Below are 14,186 nucleotides of genomic sequence, written 5' to 3'. Positions count from 1 at the left end.
TTCAGTATTTTATAAACGCTAGAATAGTCCACAGGGTGATGCGAACTTTGAGAAAAAACACAGTTTGATTCGTACACCCGGTATACAATGACACTTTACCTGTCTAGCAACAATATTATTACAGCGATATTGTTAATGAATAAGGCTATATAACATGGTAAAAAATCACTTAAATCGGTTAACAGGTTTAGGAAATTCAAGATATCACAAATGACCAAATTTTTAAGTGGATCGATTTTTTGCACCTGAGTGTATATTTTAGATTTTTAAGTAACTTCTTATTAATTAAAGGAAAATAATTTGTACTATACAATAGATTTTGCAAATATGGTAGAAAAAGATAAATTTATAATTATAAATATATAGGTAGGAAAGTATAAAAATATAAACTAAATTAATTCTGTGTCCGAATCTCGTACTTCCTCTTCAAACTCTTCATCTAAACTAAAATATTCATTATCTTCTTCTTCTTCGTCGGACACTCCTCGAGACTCGGTCTTCTATATTCTATATGATCTATAAATAGTCATATGGGTTTATTGAATTAATTACACAATAATAAATGAATTAATTGAGTTACTACGTATTTTTCGTCATCTTATATGGAGTCGAAGCGTGGACAATCACGGACGCAAGTGAAAAATACTTGTAATTTTTGAGATGTGGTGTTTTCGAAGAATGTAAAAAATATCATGAACACACCACGTAACAAACATTAACAAAAAGGAAAAAATAAATACTCAACACTATGAAGGAAAGAAAAATGAGCTATTTTGATCACGTACTAAGAAATGAAAAACATGAGTTGATGCGATTAGTTAAACAAGGAAAAGTGGAAGAAAGAAGAGAACCGGGAAGACTACGCATATCCTGGTTGAAAATTTTAAAGCAGTGGAATGTAAAAACAAAAATAAAACCCTTCAGAACCGTTTTAGACACAATAAAATGGGCCGTGATGATCGCCATCGTCATGAAATGATGAGGCACACGAAGAAGAATGAATTTATTCAATAAACACATAACTATTTATAGATCTTGTAGAGAAATACGAGTCTTGAAGGGAGTCTAACGAAAAAGAAAATGAATTTTCTAGCAAAGAAAATGAAAAGTTAAAAAAAAGTACAAGATACGGACACAGATTTAATTTAATTTATATTGTTGTACTTTTATACCTATATATTTATAATAATAAATTTATCTTTTTCTACCATATTTGCAAAATTTATTTTAGAGTATATCGCTGGTATTACCTATGATTAATGTGATTACTAATACATTTCCAGTGAAAAAAATAACAGTGATAAGTGTTGGCGATACAATTGTTTTTTATATGCATGTCCGCGAAGATTATAACTCCCAAAATATTTATACCGAAAAGATTTAGTTCATTAATAATTGATGCCGACGAAAACAATTATTTCCTTTTCTGTTTCTGTTTGTGCCGGCAAAAACAATTATTTTTGAGAACTTCTTAGTAATTATAATTTTCGTGGACCCAAAAACAGAAATGATGTTTTTTGCTGATTCTCCTCAAAAAATAAATTTTTTCGCTAACACCTTATTAGGGATTATAATGTTCACAATCATATTATAATCGAAAATAATATTTTTCGCGGCGTTCATTGAAAGTTCTACTCTTAACGGCATTTTTCGAAGTTATACTTTTCGTAGGCGGCGGCGATATATTATATTCCTTTAATTAAAAAAAAGATATCTAAGAAATCTAGACTATATAATAATTACTTTAACATTTTAAGGCACAACATGGGTATCGTCAGGTCATGTGATTTTGCCGGAGCAAATGGATTCGCTGCGAACGAGGACGTAAACAGCTATCGATAATACGCTCCTTCTCACACTGCTGCTTACCTAAACGCTTTTCAATCACATGCACGCGTAGTTTGTTTGATCACCTGGCAGTTGGAAAATTTCACCAAAAAAAAACTTACCTTTTTTAGAATATTAATATTAAAAAACACCCTGTCAAAATAACAATTGCACCCACCTGTCCAGAAAGAATTTTGGGGTGTACGAGTGTGTTATAGAGGTAGCACCTTTTATTGGAACGACCACATCAAACGTCATAGACGGGAGATTGTTTTTGATAACTGGTACTCAACTCTGACTTATGGCTCCCCATGCCACATCCCGGGCAACTGCATTGGTCTGCAGGCTAAACTAAGTGAGAGTAGCCAGACATGGTGATAGGTTGGACAGTGGTAGCTGGCTGTTACAAAACTGACCATGCGGCGAGAATGATACCCACAGAAACGGCACATATACAGCGGTGCAGAAGGCAAAGGGAAACCACTGCACTATTTTCCCAAGAGAATGTCTTCCCATAACGATGACAATTTTGGTAAGTGAAGATGGAATGTGTAGCCAATGGAGAAACATTGTTAGGAATATTGGAAGAAATCACGATCCTCAGTCATGGGGAAACGACAGGAGAGAGAGAGAGAGAGTCCAGAAAGAAAGACAAAGCTATGCATGTATAGTTGTATATTTTATACTGGTTAATAGTATATACAGATTTAGATGCAATCTTCTGGAGTTCAGATGCACCCCCTGAAAATAATCCTGGGGCGCCCATGCAAGCATCTTGCAGAGTTAAAATCTTCACAAATCGCCTGGTCTCTTTATTTTCTTTATATTTGGATATTTATATTTACTTACAAGTCACGTCAATGATATTTTTTGTAACAACAATTTTTACCCTTTTTTACTTTATCGTACTATATACGTAGTATAGTATAATAGATAAAGTTATAGGATCGTGCAAAAAAAATTTTTTCAGATTTCACTTTTTTTCGACGTTTTGAGTCCCCCTGAGTCTAAAAAGCAAATAAAAAAAACATGTCGGAAGTATGTACGTACGTACGTACGTACGTACGTATGTCGCCACCGCCCAGCAAAAACTACTGGACCGATTTTGATGAAATTCGGTATGAGTAAGTTTAAGAGAATTTTGTCGAGAAACTAAGCTTTTAAAAAAAATCTCTCAAAGGGGGGCCGAAATAGGGGGGTTATTTAGGGCCCATTTTTGCAAATTTTGACAGAAATAAATGAAATTCAACTCAAAGTAAGCTCATCGATAGGTAAATAAAAGTACGGAATTTGACATTTCCAAATTCAAAATGGCGGCCAACATGGCCGACCGCCCCCCCGACACATTTCCCTATCTATCTAAAAAGTTTTTGAAGATAAGTTTAATTTGAAAAAGTCGTTATATAGCCTAAAGATGGGGCTATAAGAAAGATGTTATCGTTTTTCAGAAAAAGTTACGGGTTGCCTATATTTAAGGGGTCAAATTTTGACATAAATTTGAACTAGATTTTCTCAAAAATGGCTCCAAGGAATTTTTTTATTTTTTGATATATTTTTGATATCCTATCGGTAAATTGAGTGACATTAGTCATATATCTTAACTCCCCATAGGAGGGGAGTTATGAATTTTTTATAAAAAAATATTCGAGTGCCCGTAACTTCCTTCTTAATAGAAACTAAAATTTGAAATTTTGCAGACATATATGGTATTTTATTATCTATTATCACAATAAATTTTACCAAAAACATGGCTTCCGGTTGAACCGGAAATGAATAAAAAATCTTAATTTTTTTGATACGCCCTATATATTTTAACACATTTTGAAAGAATGCAAAATTACCTTTCCAATGACATAAAATTTATTGCTGTAGCTTAAAAACTCGAAAAGTTACGGTAAATAGAAATTTTGCTATAATCTTATGTGTGTCCTCTCTCACGCGTTCATAGCAGAGCATTATTGTAGAGCAGTCAATGAGGGTATTTGGCTCCGAATTCCATCCTACTACATTGATGTACTTGATATTTTCACAGTAAGTAGGGAATAGCTCAAGAAACAAAATCTACCCTATATACTATGGCGCTTTTATCTTGGGGCGGTTCCCACTTCTTCAAGGGGGTGGAAAATTTGTTGGTCAAAATAAGCACGGAAGTGGCTGAAGAACCTATTTCTAAGCAAAAACTGGTCTATACTTTTTTTTGAGAACTCAATACTTTTTGAGTTATGCGTAGTTGAACAAAAATGACACCTTTTCGGACGGATTTTTTGTGAATACCTTAAAAACTACGCATCGAACTAAAAACTCTATATAAAACATTTTTTAGATTATAAATAATAAAGAGATTCGTTCCTTCGTAAATGTTCTATTTATAATACAAAAAGAGATATGGTAGGTGAAAATAGTTTGTTTTTTGGTGCATGCTCAAATTGGTGTATTCAACTTGAAATAACAGAGGAACGGTAGGTTTTAGGTGTATAATGCTACCAACACCTTTTGTAGTGTTTGAAAAGGCCTTTAAAACGAGCACCATTAAATGTCGGTTACTTACAAACTAAGCGAGATATGGTGCAAAAAATATAATGACTAATGTACTTTAAGGAAAAATGAAAAGTATATACATTTAACTCCCCATCCACCATAATTTAAATGCATTGTTTTTCTTCTCAATACCTTTTAATATAGTGTTATTTCTACTTTCAAAAAGTTAAACGGGTTTAAAATGAATGGTTTTTTTAAAAAATGTGATCAAATTATAGAATGAATTTTTAAATTTTCTTAAAAATCTTCCTTTTTCTCCATGTAATTTGAAAATAAAAATATTTCACCCCTGAGAAGTGGTGGGAACTTCCCCCATGATAAAAGCGCCATAGTATATAGGATAGACTTTGAATTAGGAGATTGGGCTACTCCCAAAATTTCATTAAAATTCATGCAGTAGGATAGAATTTGGAGATAATATCTTGTTCTTAATCTCGCGCATTGACTGGCGTAATCGAAATAGAATGAAATGCAAATATTGTAAACTATTAATTTCTCAGAAAAATGAACTAATTTGAAATGAAAGTATGACTATAATATTCTATTGATTTATGCAATAATCTACACATCTATAGTGTGTCCCCGAAGTATGGCATCGAACATTTTCTCAAATGCAGGAATTAATGATGCGTAGAACCATAAAATACTTTTAAGTACAGTAGGTGTTTCTAAAATATCAAAATAACGAGTAACTTTGTTATTTTTACAGAATGCCAATATCTAGTACCATAACGATAATAGATCGGCACGATAAAGTTCTCGGGCGGCCCTTCCGTCCAGCGTTTTTTTTTAATTTGGGGGTGATTTTTGGGGAAAATAACTGCTATCCTCCAGCCAGACCGACATTTTTGTATTAGGCTGTCATGGAAAAGTTACCTGAAAAATTTTCAGATTGCCTAAAATACCTACTCAAAAATGTCTCACAGCTCTCATGCTATTATGGGCATGTATGTAGAATGTATTTTTAATGCTCAACAGACCATGTAGGCCTGAGCTACAATGCAAATAAATGATTGCATATTACAAAAATATACCTCTAATATAAGGGAAAATTCCAGTGGTTGGCTGTATACCATAGTCACAGTATAAAGAGGGACAGTAGAACCACTCTCCGAAAAATTGGAAGTAAAATCTTTAGTTGCGCATGCCGACCACGCAATGTTCCCAGTCGCTTTTGCCCAACTCTCGCATTGCTAGTCGCGTAGAAACGTAATGAGTTTTAACAGGGAAAACCCGCATCCACCACCGGTGAATTACCAATTTCGTACTGCTAGTATTACTTCTTCAGATCAAAGTGACGACATGGAAGAGGTTTTACTGCCCCTCTTTATACTGTGCCATAGTCTAAAAAACTTAATCAAGAAAAAATTTCTAGTGTAAAATAATATACAGGGTGATTGATTAGTGTGAGGAAGCTCAGTATATCTGTTTTAGTAAAAATTAAAAAAAAAGTTATTGACAAAAATTGTAGGCAGCTTTAAACTCCACATTTTAAAATTAGCTACAATCTTACAGGGTGTTCCATAAGATGGTGGCAGACCAAACTTACGTTTTTTTAAATGGAACACCCTGTATTTTATTTTAAATTTGAAATCTGCTTTACTTCCACATCACAACAATGTTAAGTTTTATTATGTTATACCGGATATTTAAAAAGTTATAACCAATATTACCTGAAAATCGAATTAAGTTTAACTCCCTGTATAATTAAAAAGAGCATAGGAACATTGATCTATTGCAACCATAGTTGTTTAATAATTGTTAAAAATTATAAAACATATTCGTTTTCATAATATTCGTTAAATCAAATACAGGGTAAGTCAAAATGCAAGTACATTATTTTCTTGGTAATTTTAAATAGAACACCCTGTATTTTATATCTCTATCAAAAGTACTACTATCGTACTTCAAATTTTATGAAGTACTCCCTATACCTAAAGTTATCAGTTTTCTAGATATTTTTATTTTTCCATCAAAGTATTAATTTGGTAGATATTTTAACGTTTACCAATAATTGTGAGTTGGCCATGATTGATTTGTCAGAAACTGACAATTTGACATTATTGTTTATTAATTCAATATTGGGGTACACCGTAAATTAGCAACAATTATTATTTAGTAATTCAGTAATTAATTCAATTTAAATTAGCAATAATGAATTTTACTACTGATGAAATGGTAGATATGATCTGGATTTTGGGGGAATGCAATAAAAATTCATTACTATCAGCTAGAATTTATCAAGAACGGTTTCCAGATAGGCGGCAACCTAGACAAGATACATTTGAAAAATTAAAAGATCGATTTAACCGCACTGGTTCAGTGAATTATGAAAAACATGAACGAAAAAAAACTAGTGTGACAGAGGAAAACGAAATGAGTGTGTTGATGGCAGTTACAGAAAACCCACACACAAGTATAAGGAGTATTTCCAATGAACAAGAACTTAGTTACTACTCTGTTCAAAACATTCTATGTAAAAACAAGATGCACCCTTATCATATTCAAAAGCACCAAGAAATAAATAATGATGATTTTCAGAAACGAATAGTATTTTGTGAATGGGCCTTAGAAAAAATTAATGAGCAGAGAGATTTTTTTGATTATGTCCTATTTGGTGATGAAACTACATTCCATCGAAACGGTTCTGTTAATAGGCATAACTTTCACTACTATTCAACAAGTAATCCATACCACATAGTAACACATAGTCAAACAAGATGGTCTCTAAATGTGTGGGGAGGTATCGTCGGTAACCATGTAGTAGGACCATATTTTTTTGAAGATAACTTAAATGGTGAGATTTATTTAGATTTTATCGTAAATCAGTTACCTATATTATTAGAAGAGGTTCCACTTAATATACGTGAACAAATCGCTTGGTGAGAACATTAGTGACGTAACTTCAAAAACATTTTGTAGTAAAGTGACTTCAAAAACGTAGTTTGTAGTAAAGTGACTTGCGTCACTAATGCATGCAGAAGTGGAACTAAAAGTCAAAGAGTATTACTGACGTATCGAGACTTCTGTCATTAAAGCATAATATCAAGTTCAATATTAGGAGTATGTTTAATAGATTAAGTCACAATTGGTATTTTTTGAGTTACGTCACTAATGTTATCAGCGAGCGAAATGTGGTTTCTACATGGCGGTGCTCCTGCGCTCCACAACGAATTAGTACGTGGTGAACTTAATGATCAGTTTGGTGAAAGATGGATCGGAAGAGATGGACCGGTAAGGTGGCCCCCAAGATCACCAGGGTTCAATAAAATGGACTCATTTTTTTGGGGTTACGTTAAGAACGAAGTATATAAAATACCTCCAACAACAAGGGATGATATGAAAAATAGAATCCGAATTGCATTTCAAAATATTTCTTTACAAATGCTTAGTAATGTAAGCAACTCTTTCAATTACCGCTTTCAAGTATGCATAGATGTTTTGGGAGGTCATTTTGAACACCTTACTTAAGTAAGATAAGTTAAAATTACTCTTTTTTATTTTTTTGTGTTGTTATTTTTTTTTAATTTTCCGTCGGTTATTTTTTATAAATTTTATTTGAAATAAATTGTTTTCTTTTTTGTGTTGTTATTTCGTTACTGAATTAATAAACAATAATCTCAAACTGTCACTTTCTGACAAATCAATCATGGCCAACTCACAATAATTATTGGTAAACGTTAAAATATCTACCAAATTAATACTTTGATGGAAAAATAAAAATAACTAGAAAACTGATAACTTTAGGTATAGGGAGTACTTCATAAAATTTGAAGTACGATATTAGTACTTTTCGATAGTGATATAAAATACAGGGTGTTCTATTTAAAATTACCAAGAAAATAATGTACTTGCATTTTGACTTACCCTGTATTTGATTTAAGAATATTATGAAAACCAATATGTTTTATAATTTTTAACAATTATTAAAAAACTATGGTTGCAATAGATCAATGTTCCTATACTCCTTTTTAATTAAACAGGGAGTTAACCTTGATACGATTTTCAGGTAATATTGGCTACAACTTTTTAAATGCCCGGTATAACATAATAAAACTTTATATTGTTGTGATGTGGAAGTGAAGCAGATTTCAAATTTAAAATAAAACACAGGGTGTTCCATTTAAAACAACATAAGTTTGGTCTGCCATTATCTTATGGAACACCCTGTAAGATTGTAACTAATTTTAAAATGTGGAGTTTAAAGCTGCCTACAATTTTTGTCAATAACTTTTTTTTGTAATTTTTACTATAACAGATCTACTGAGCTTCCTCACACTAATCAATCACCCTGTATATATTTATCTTTATCATAACTTATTTACATAATTGTTAATTTTCTTCTCACAAACATAACCATAATGCACAAGTAAGTTTTAAGTTCACTTTAAAATTAATCACTTTATTTACTTTAATATACCTAACTTGGCTTACTGCCGATTTCAATGATGCTGAACTTGGATTGACAAATTACAACATTTTCAGACAAGATCGTACACCTGAATCTAGCAAATTTGTAAGAGGGGGAGGAGTTTTAATAGCCACTAAGAAGAAATTTTCCGTAAAAATTATTCCGTCAGATTCCTTCATTGAGCAACTTTTTGTTCACTTGTGTGGTAAGTTTATCTTGGGAGCATTGTATATTCCACCAAAGTCTACACCTAACAAGTACCAAGTGCACTTCGATCAGCTTATTAGTATAGGTGAACAATATTCAAATTCTAAATTATACCTCTTTGGTGACTACAACCTGCCATCAGCTGATTGGGAACTTGAAGACTTTTGCTCATCTGCAACTGCTAAACCTAATACATCGTTTGCAGAAACGGAGGCGATTGGTGTTATCTCAAATTCTAGAGGCGCTATTCTAGACCTTGTTCTCTCATCAGAAGAGCTTGTGATAACCTCGGCAGTTGATATATTGATTCCTCCAGACTTATATCATCATCCACTTGAAACTATCTTACAGCTACACTTTGATCAAAACACTACTGCAGGTGATGGTGAATACTATTATGATTTTTATAAAGCTAATCTTCCTTGCATTTATCAATACTTAGAAGCAATTGATTGGGACAGTCTTATAAGTCCACGAGGAAAAATTTCCTGTAGTTGGCTGTATACCATTACAAAAACATAAAATACTTTATAAAAGGTATATTTGTTAAAATATACCTTTTTATTTTAACAAATATACCTTTTATAAAGGATTTTAAGTCTTATAAGTGATAAAGAACTTTCCGAGATGATAGGTACTTTCTATGATATTCTTTACTGTGTGCTTAATATGTATGTTCCATTGAAAAAAGTTTGTACAAAGAAATTTCCTGGTTGGTATTCTAGTGAACTTACACAATTAATACGTGACAAAAAGACTGCCCATTTAATTTACAAGAGTAACAGGTCTCCTGAGAGTTACGCAGGTTTTAGTCAACTTAGAGCTCAGTGCAAAATTTTATCAAAAAATTGTTATGCTAATTATATACATTCAACTGAGATTTCGATCCAAGCTAATCCAAAAAATTTTTGGAAATTTGTAAACAGTAAGAAAGAAAATAATAGTATGCCTGTCTCAATGTCACTCAACAATACACTAGCCTCTAATGGCAACGATATTGCAAATTTATTTGCTAGCCATTTCTCTTCAGTTTTTAGTAATAAAACTCTTAAGCATAATGACAATTTAATACAGTCTAAGGTCTGTGTATCTTCCTATATTATACCAATTTCAAAAATATACGAAAAACTTTCAACTCTTAATGTCAATAAGGGACTAGGCCAGATGGTATTTCTCCCATTTTTCTTAAACGATTCTCTTTTATTCTGTCTCGGCCGCTTTATCATATTTTTAATAAATCCCTTCAGTTGGGGGAATTTCCTGACTTTTGGAAACTATCCTGTCACTCCAATTTACAAAGCAGGTAATAAAGCTGACATAACGAATTATCGTCCTATTTCTATTCTCGGCACAATTCCCAAGGTATTTGAGAGTATTGTTACTGATTACCTTAATTATGACTGCTCTTGGATACTAAATTCTCAACAGTTCGGATTTTCTTGTGGTAAATCAGCAGAACTTAGTTTGTTGCTTTATGCTGATACCTTGTCTGAAGCTTTGGAGAGAGGGTTGCAGATTGATGCAGTGTATACTGACTTCTCCAAGGCTTTTGATAGGGTGAACCATGATCTTTTGTTACATAAGCTCAAATTATATGGCATAGAAGGTTCTGTGTTGAAGTGGTTGGGCAGTTACCTAACAAATAGAGCACAGCACGTTAGGGTTAATCATCATTACTCCAACACTTTTCTAGTAACCTCTGGTGTACCTCAGGGCTCTCATTTGGGTCCACTTTTGTTTAACCTGTATATTAATGACATCGTCACCTGCTTCTCTAACACTTCTGCTCTCTTATTCGCTGATGATCTTAAATGTTATCAAATCATTAATAATCAAGATGATGCAATATCATTGCAATCAGATTTAGCCAACTGGTGTCTTGATAATGGGATGGATTTGAATGTCAACAAGTGTCACATTATCCAGTTTTGTCGGAATCATCATTTATCAGTATTTAATTATACCATAAATGATCAATTATTGGATACGGTAGACTCAATTAAAGATTTAGGTGTTGTTCTTGATTCCTCTCTGAGCTTTAACCATCACATCAACAATATTACTCAAAGATCCATGAAAATGCTTGGCTTTGTTAAAAGGACAACTCGTGATTTCACGAACGTGTTCGCTATTAAAATGCTCTATTGTTCTTTAGTCAAGACGCACCTTGTCTACTGTTCTCCAGTTTGGTCCCCACATTATTTACACCTCAAGAACAAACTTGATAGTGTTCAACATAATTTTCTTAGATATATTGGGTTCAAAAAACACATCAATTATAATTATACAGATATGGAACGATTTTTGAATATCTCTTCTCTGGATGTCCGTAGGAAGCGTAAAGATCTTACAGTATTGTTTAATATTATCAATGGCATATATTACTGCCCTGAACTCCTTGCTAAAATATTGTTGTTTGTTCCACCACGATCAACAAGACAAATTCAAACCTTTCATATTTCTTTTCATAGATATAATTACTCATATTTTACTTTTGTTCCTAGAACACTAAGACTTGCTAACTCCCTAGGTGACCTTTTACTTTTTGGTAACTCTGTTGATGTTTTTAAGAACCATTTAACCAAATTAAATATTTAGCAATGTCATAACCTTGTTATTTGTTAGTAATTAATGTTTTGTAATTATTTTACTTTGTCATGTCTTTTTAAATGTTTTGTACTCTCTCATTTTATTCTTATATATTCAACACTGTAATTATCAATATCTTATTAATGTATTACCGAATTGGGCTTGCCCGTATAAATAAATAATTGTTTTTATTGAAATTATCATGTCTCGACAGCTATGGCCATTGACACAGGCACAAGAACGTATGGAGTATTACATTATTTAAGATAAATACAGTAAGTTACTTAAGGTTTGGTAAAACTACAGTGTTACAATCTTTGTTTTTTTTTTAACAAACAATGTTACAATATTTTTTTATATACGATGAGATAATCTGCAATCTTTTAAAAAATCGATTAGGGCACTGTACACATTCTGCGAACTAAGTATCTGCTTGAGTTTATATTATGTACTAGTCTATACAGTCTATGTCTATAATAACTACAATCAACCATAAGTGTTCTACTGTAAGGCAGTTAGAATCACAATGTTCACAAGCAGGTGGATTTTCAGAAGTCATCAGGTATCCGTGAGTGAAGCGGGTGTGTCCTATTTGGAGTCTTTGAATGATGAGTTTGTCCCTTCTGGTCATTGTAGGTATCTTAAATGAGTGAACAGTGCGTTGGATTATATGCAGTTTTGTGTTTTGTCCATTCCAATGAATTTGCCAGATTTTAATAGTGTTTTGTTTCATAGTTGCTCCTAGATCTTGATGAAGTTGAATTTTTTCTAGGCAAGTCAGAACAACATGCTTTTCTTGCTGCGATATCTGCAGACTCATTTCCACTGATCCCCACACGAGAGGGGTCCAAAGGATGGTTATTGATGTTCCTTTGATGTGGTGTTGGTGACAGATATGTTGAATTTTTGGAATATCGGATTTAATGAGTATATGTATTATATTGGCAATGGACTGAATTGAAGAAAGAGAATCAGTGCATATTGCTAGGGATTTCGTATTAGGAGAAAGCCTTTCAATAGCTTTAAAGATTCTGTATACCTAATTCTGCAGTGTGGATACTACAATTGATTGGTAACTGATATAGAGCTAAGGTTATGTTTTCAGTATAGACAGCACAGCCAGTACTCTTTTAATCTTTTGAGGCATCTATATACAGAACTTGGTTGTATTGTTTGGCATTTACTGCTTCTTGAAATAATTTTCTAAGAAGATGGCTAGGAGTTTCTTCTTTTTTGTGTCGAGTTAGGCTAGTATTGAAAGCAGGTAGTGTTTTGGTCCATGTAGGAATATTAGAGGTGGGGGGGGGGGGTAGTTATATTCAGGTCCATACTTGCTAACGGAGGATTTGCTAATTGTGAAAAACGGTAAACAGATCTGTCTCTATTATTTTCAGGAACTTGATTGATGAGTTTGATTACTTGGTTTTTTGGATTAGCAGAAACTCTAGTGAAATAAGAAGAGAGTAAAAGCTGATGTCATTTCAAAAGGGGAGGTTCCAACACTTCAATGCACATGCTTTCGGCAGGGCTAGATCCAAATGCACCTAACTATACGTAAGGAGGTCGTTTGTATTGAACTGAGAGATTTGAGATGTGTTGCAAGCACTTTCTCTTAAAATATAAGTTTATCACAAATTATATATTAGGTATACACATAAAATTTAATGACATGACATGAGCTGTGACATTGATTAAATATTAAAAATATGTACAATCAAACCACTTATTTATTGTTACATTGTATTTAACATTGTTTTCAATAACATAACAACAATAAAGTACTTGATACAAAAACTTCCTATAGCAATCTCATTTATTTTATATCCTGAGGCTCATTGGACATAAAAAGAATATCAAGGCTATCATACTGTTCCGTCCTTATAACCACAAATAAAACTTAACTAAACCAGGATATGCATTTATATATTGCACAATAGTCGCAAATATTCATAAGTTCATAACGAAAAACGTATCATATTCATATATCATTATTTCCAGCCATAATTACAGAATCCGAAAAATCAAATAATTGAAGTAAATTAAAAAAGTATTGAGGCAAATTATTTATTATTATTATTTTACTTACCTATGACAATAACAAACAATGCAATAAAAAAATGTGTAACTTCGTCGCCTATCCCCTCAATAATGGTCATCTCGTTTTTAGATCACCTGATGTAATTTTTTATTTATGATTCTAGAAAAATCCTTATGCCACTTTTTACTTGTCATCAATACCAACTGGACACGATCATTATTCAGAATAATTATTACTATTTTGATTTTGATTTACCAACAGCTTGAAATAATAATACACGTATTTTTAACCTTCATGAATTATTTATTTAATCCACCTGACGACTGACACAATCACAATCTGACACTGACACTGACATCTGACATCACATCACACTTTAACCAACGTTGCCATTTGTACGCGTCCCAGACCCCAGACGATGTATGGGTCTATGAGTATGTATGGTTTGTGATGTATGGTGCCAGCACACAAACATGAAATTAATGATAAATATGAAGTAATATAATAATTTAATTATTAAAGGTAGTAATATAAAGTTCTAGTCAATCTTAAAGTCAATATAAAGTTCAAAACATA

General features: G+C 32.5%; 1 protein-coding gene across 1 annotated transcript in view; it reads right to left on the bottom strand.

Moving 5' to 3' along the window:
• Positions 1 to 13,964, bottom strand: part of LOC126886954 (transmembrane and ubiquitin-like domain-containing protein 1) — a 113,665-nt gene extending 99,701 nt beyond the window's left edge. Inside the window, exon 1 of the mRNA XM_050654142.1 lies at positions 13,659 to 13,964. Within this exon, the coding sequence (XP_050510099.1) occupies positions 13,659 to 13,728 (70 nt within the window). The 5' untranslated portion in view covers positions 13,729 to 13,964. The remainder of the gene's footprint in view (positions 1 to 13,658) is intronic.
• Between the last annotated feature and the right edge of the window lie 222 nt (positions 13,965 to 14,186).

This window comes from Diabrotica virgifera, chromosome 6 (assembly GCF_917563875.1).
Source record: "Diabrotica virgifera virgifera chromosome 6, PGI_DIABVI_V3a".
Lineage (NCBI taxonomy): Eukaryota > Metazoa > Arthropoda > Insecta > Coleoptera > Chrysomelidae > Diabrotica > Diabrotica virgifera.
This window is presented reverse-complemented; position numbering and strand designations above follow the sequence as displayed.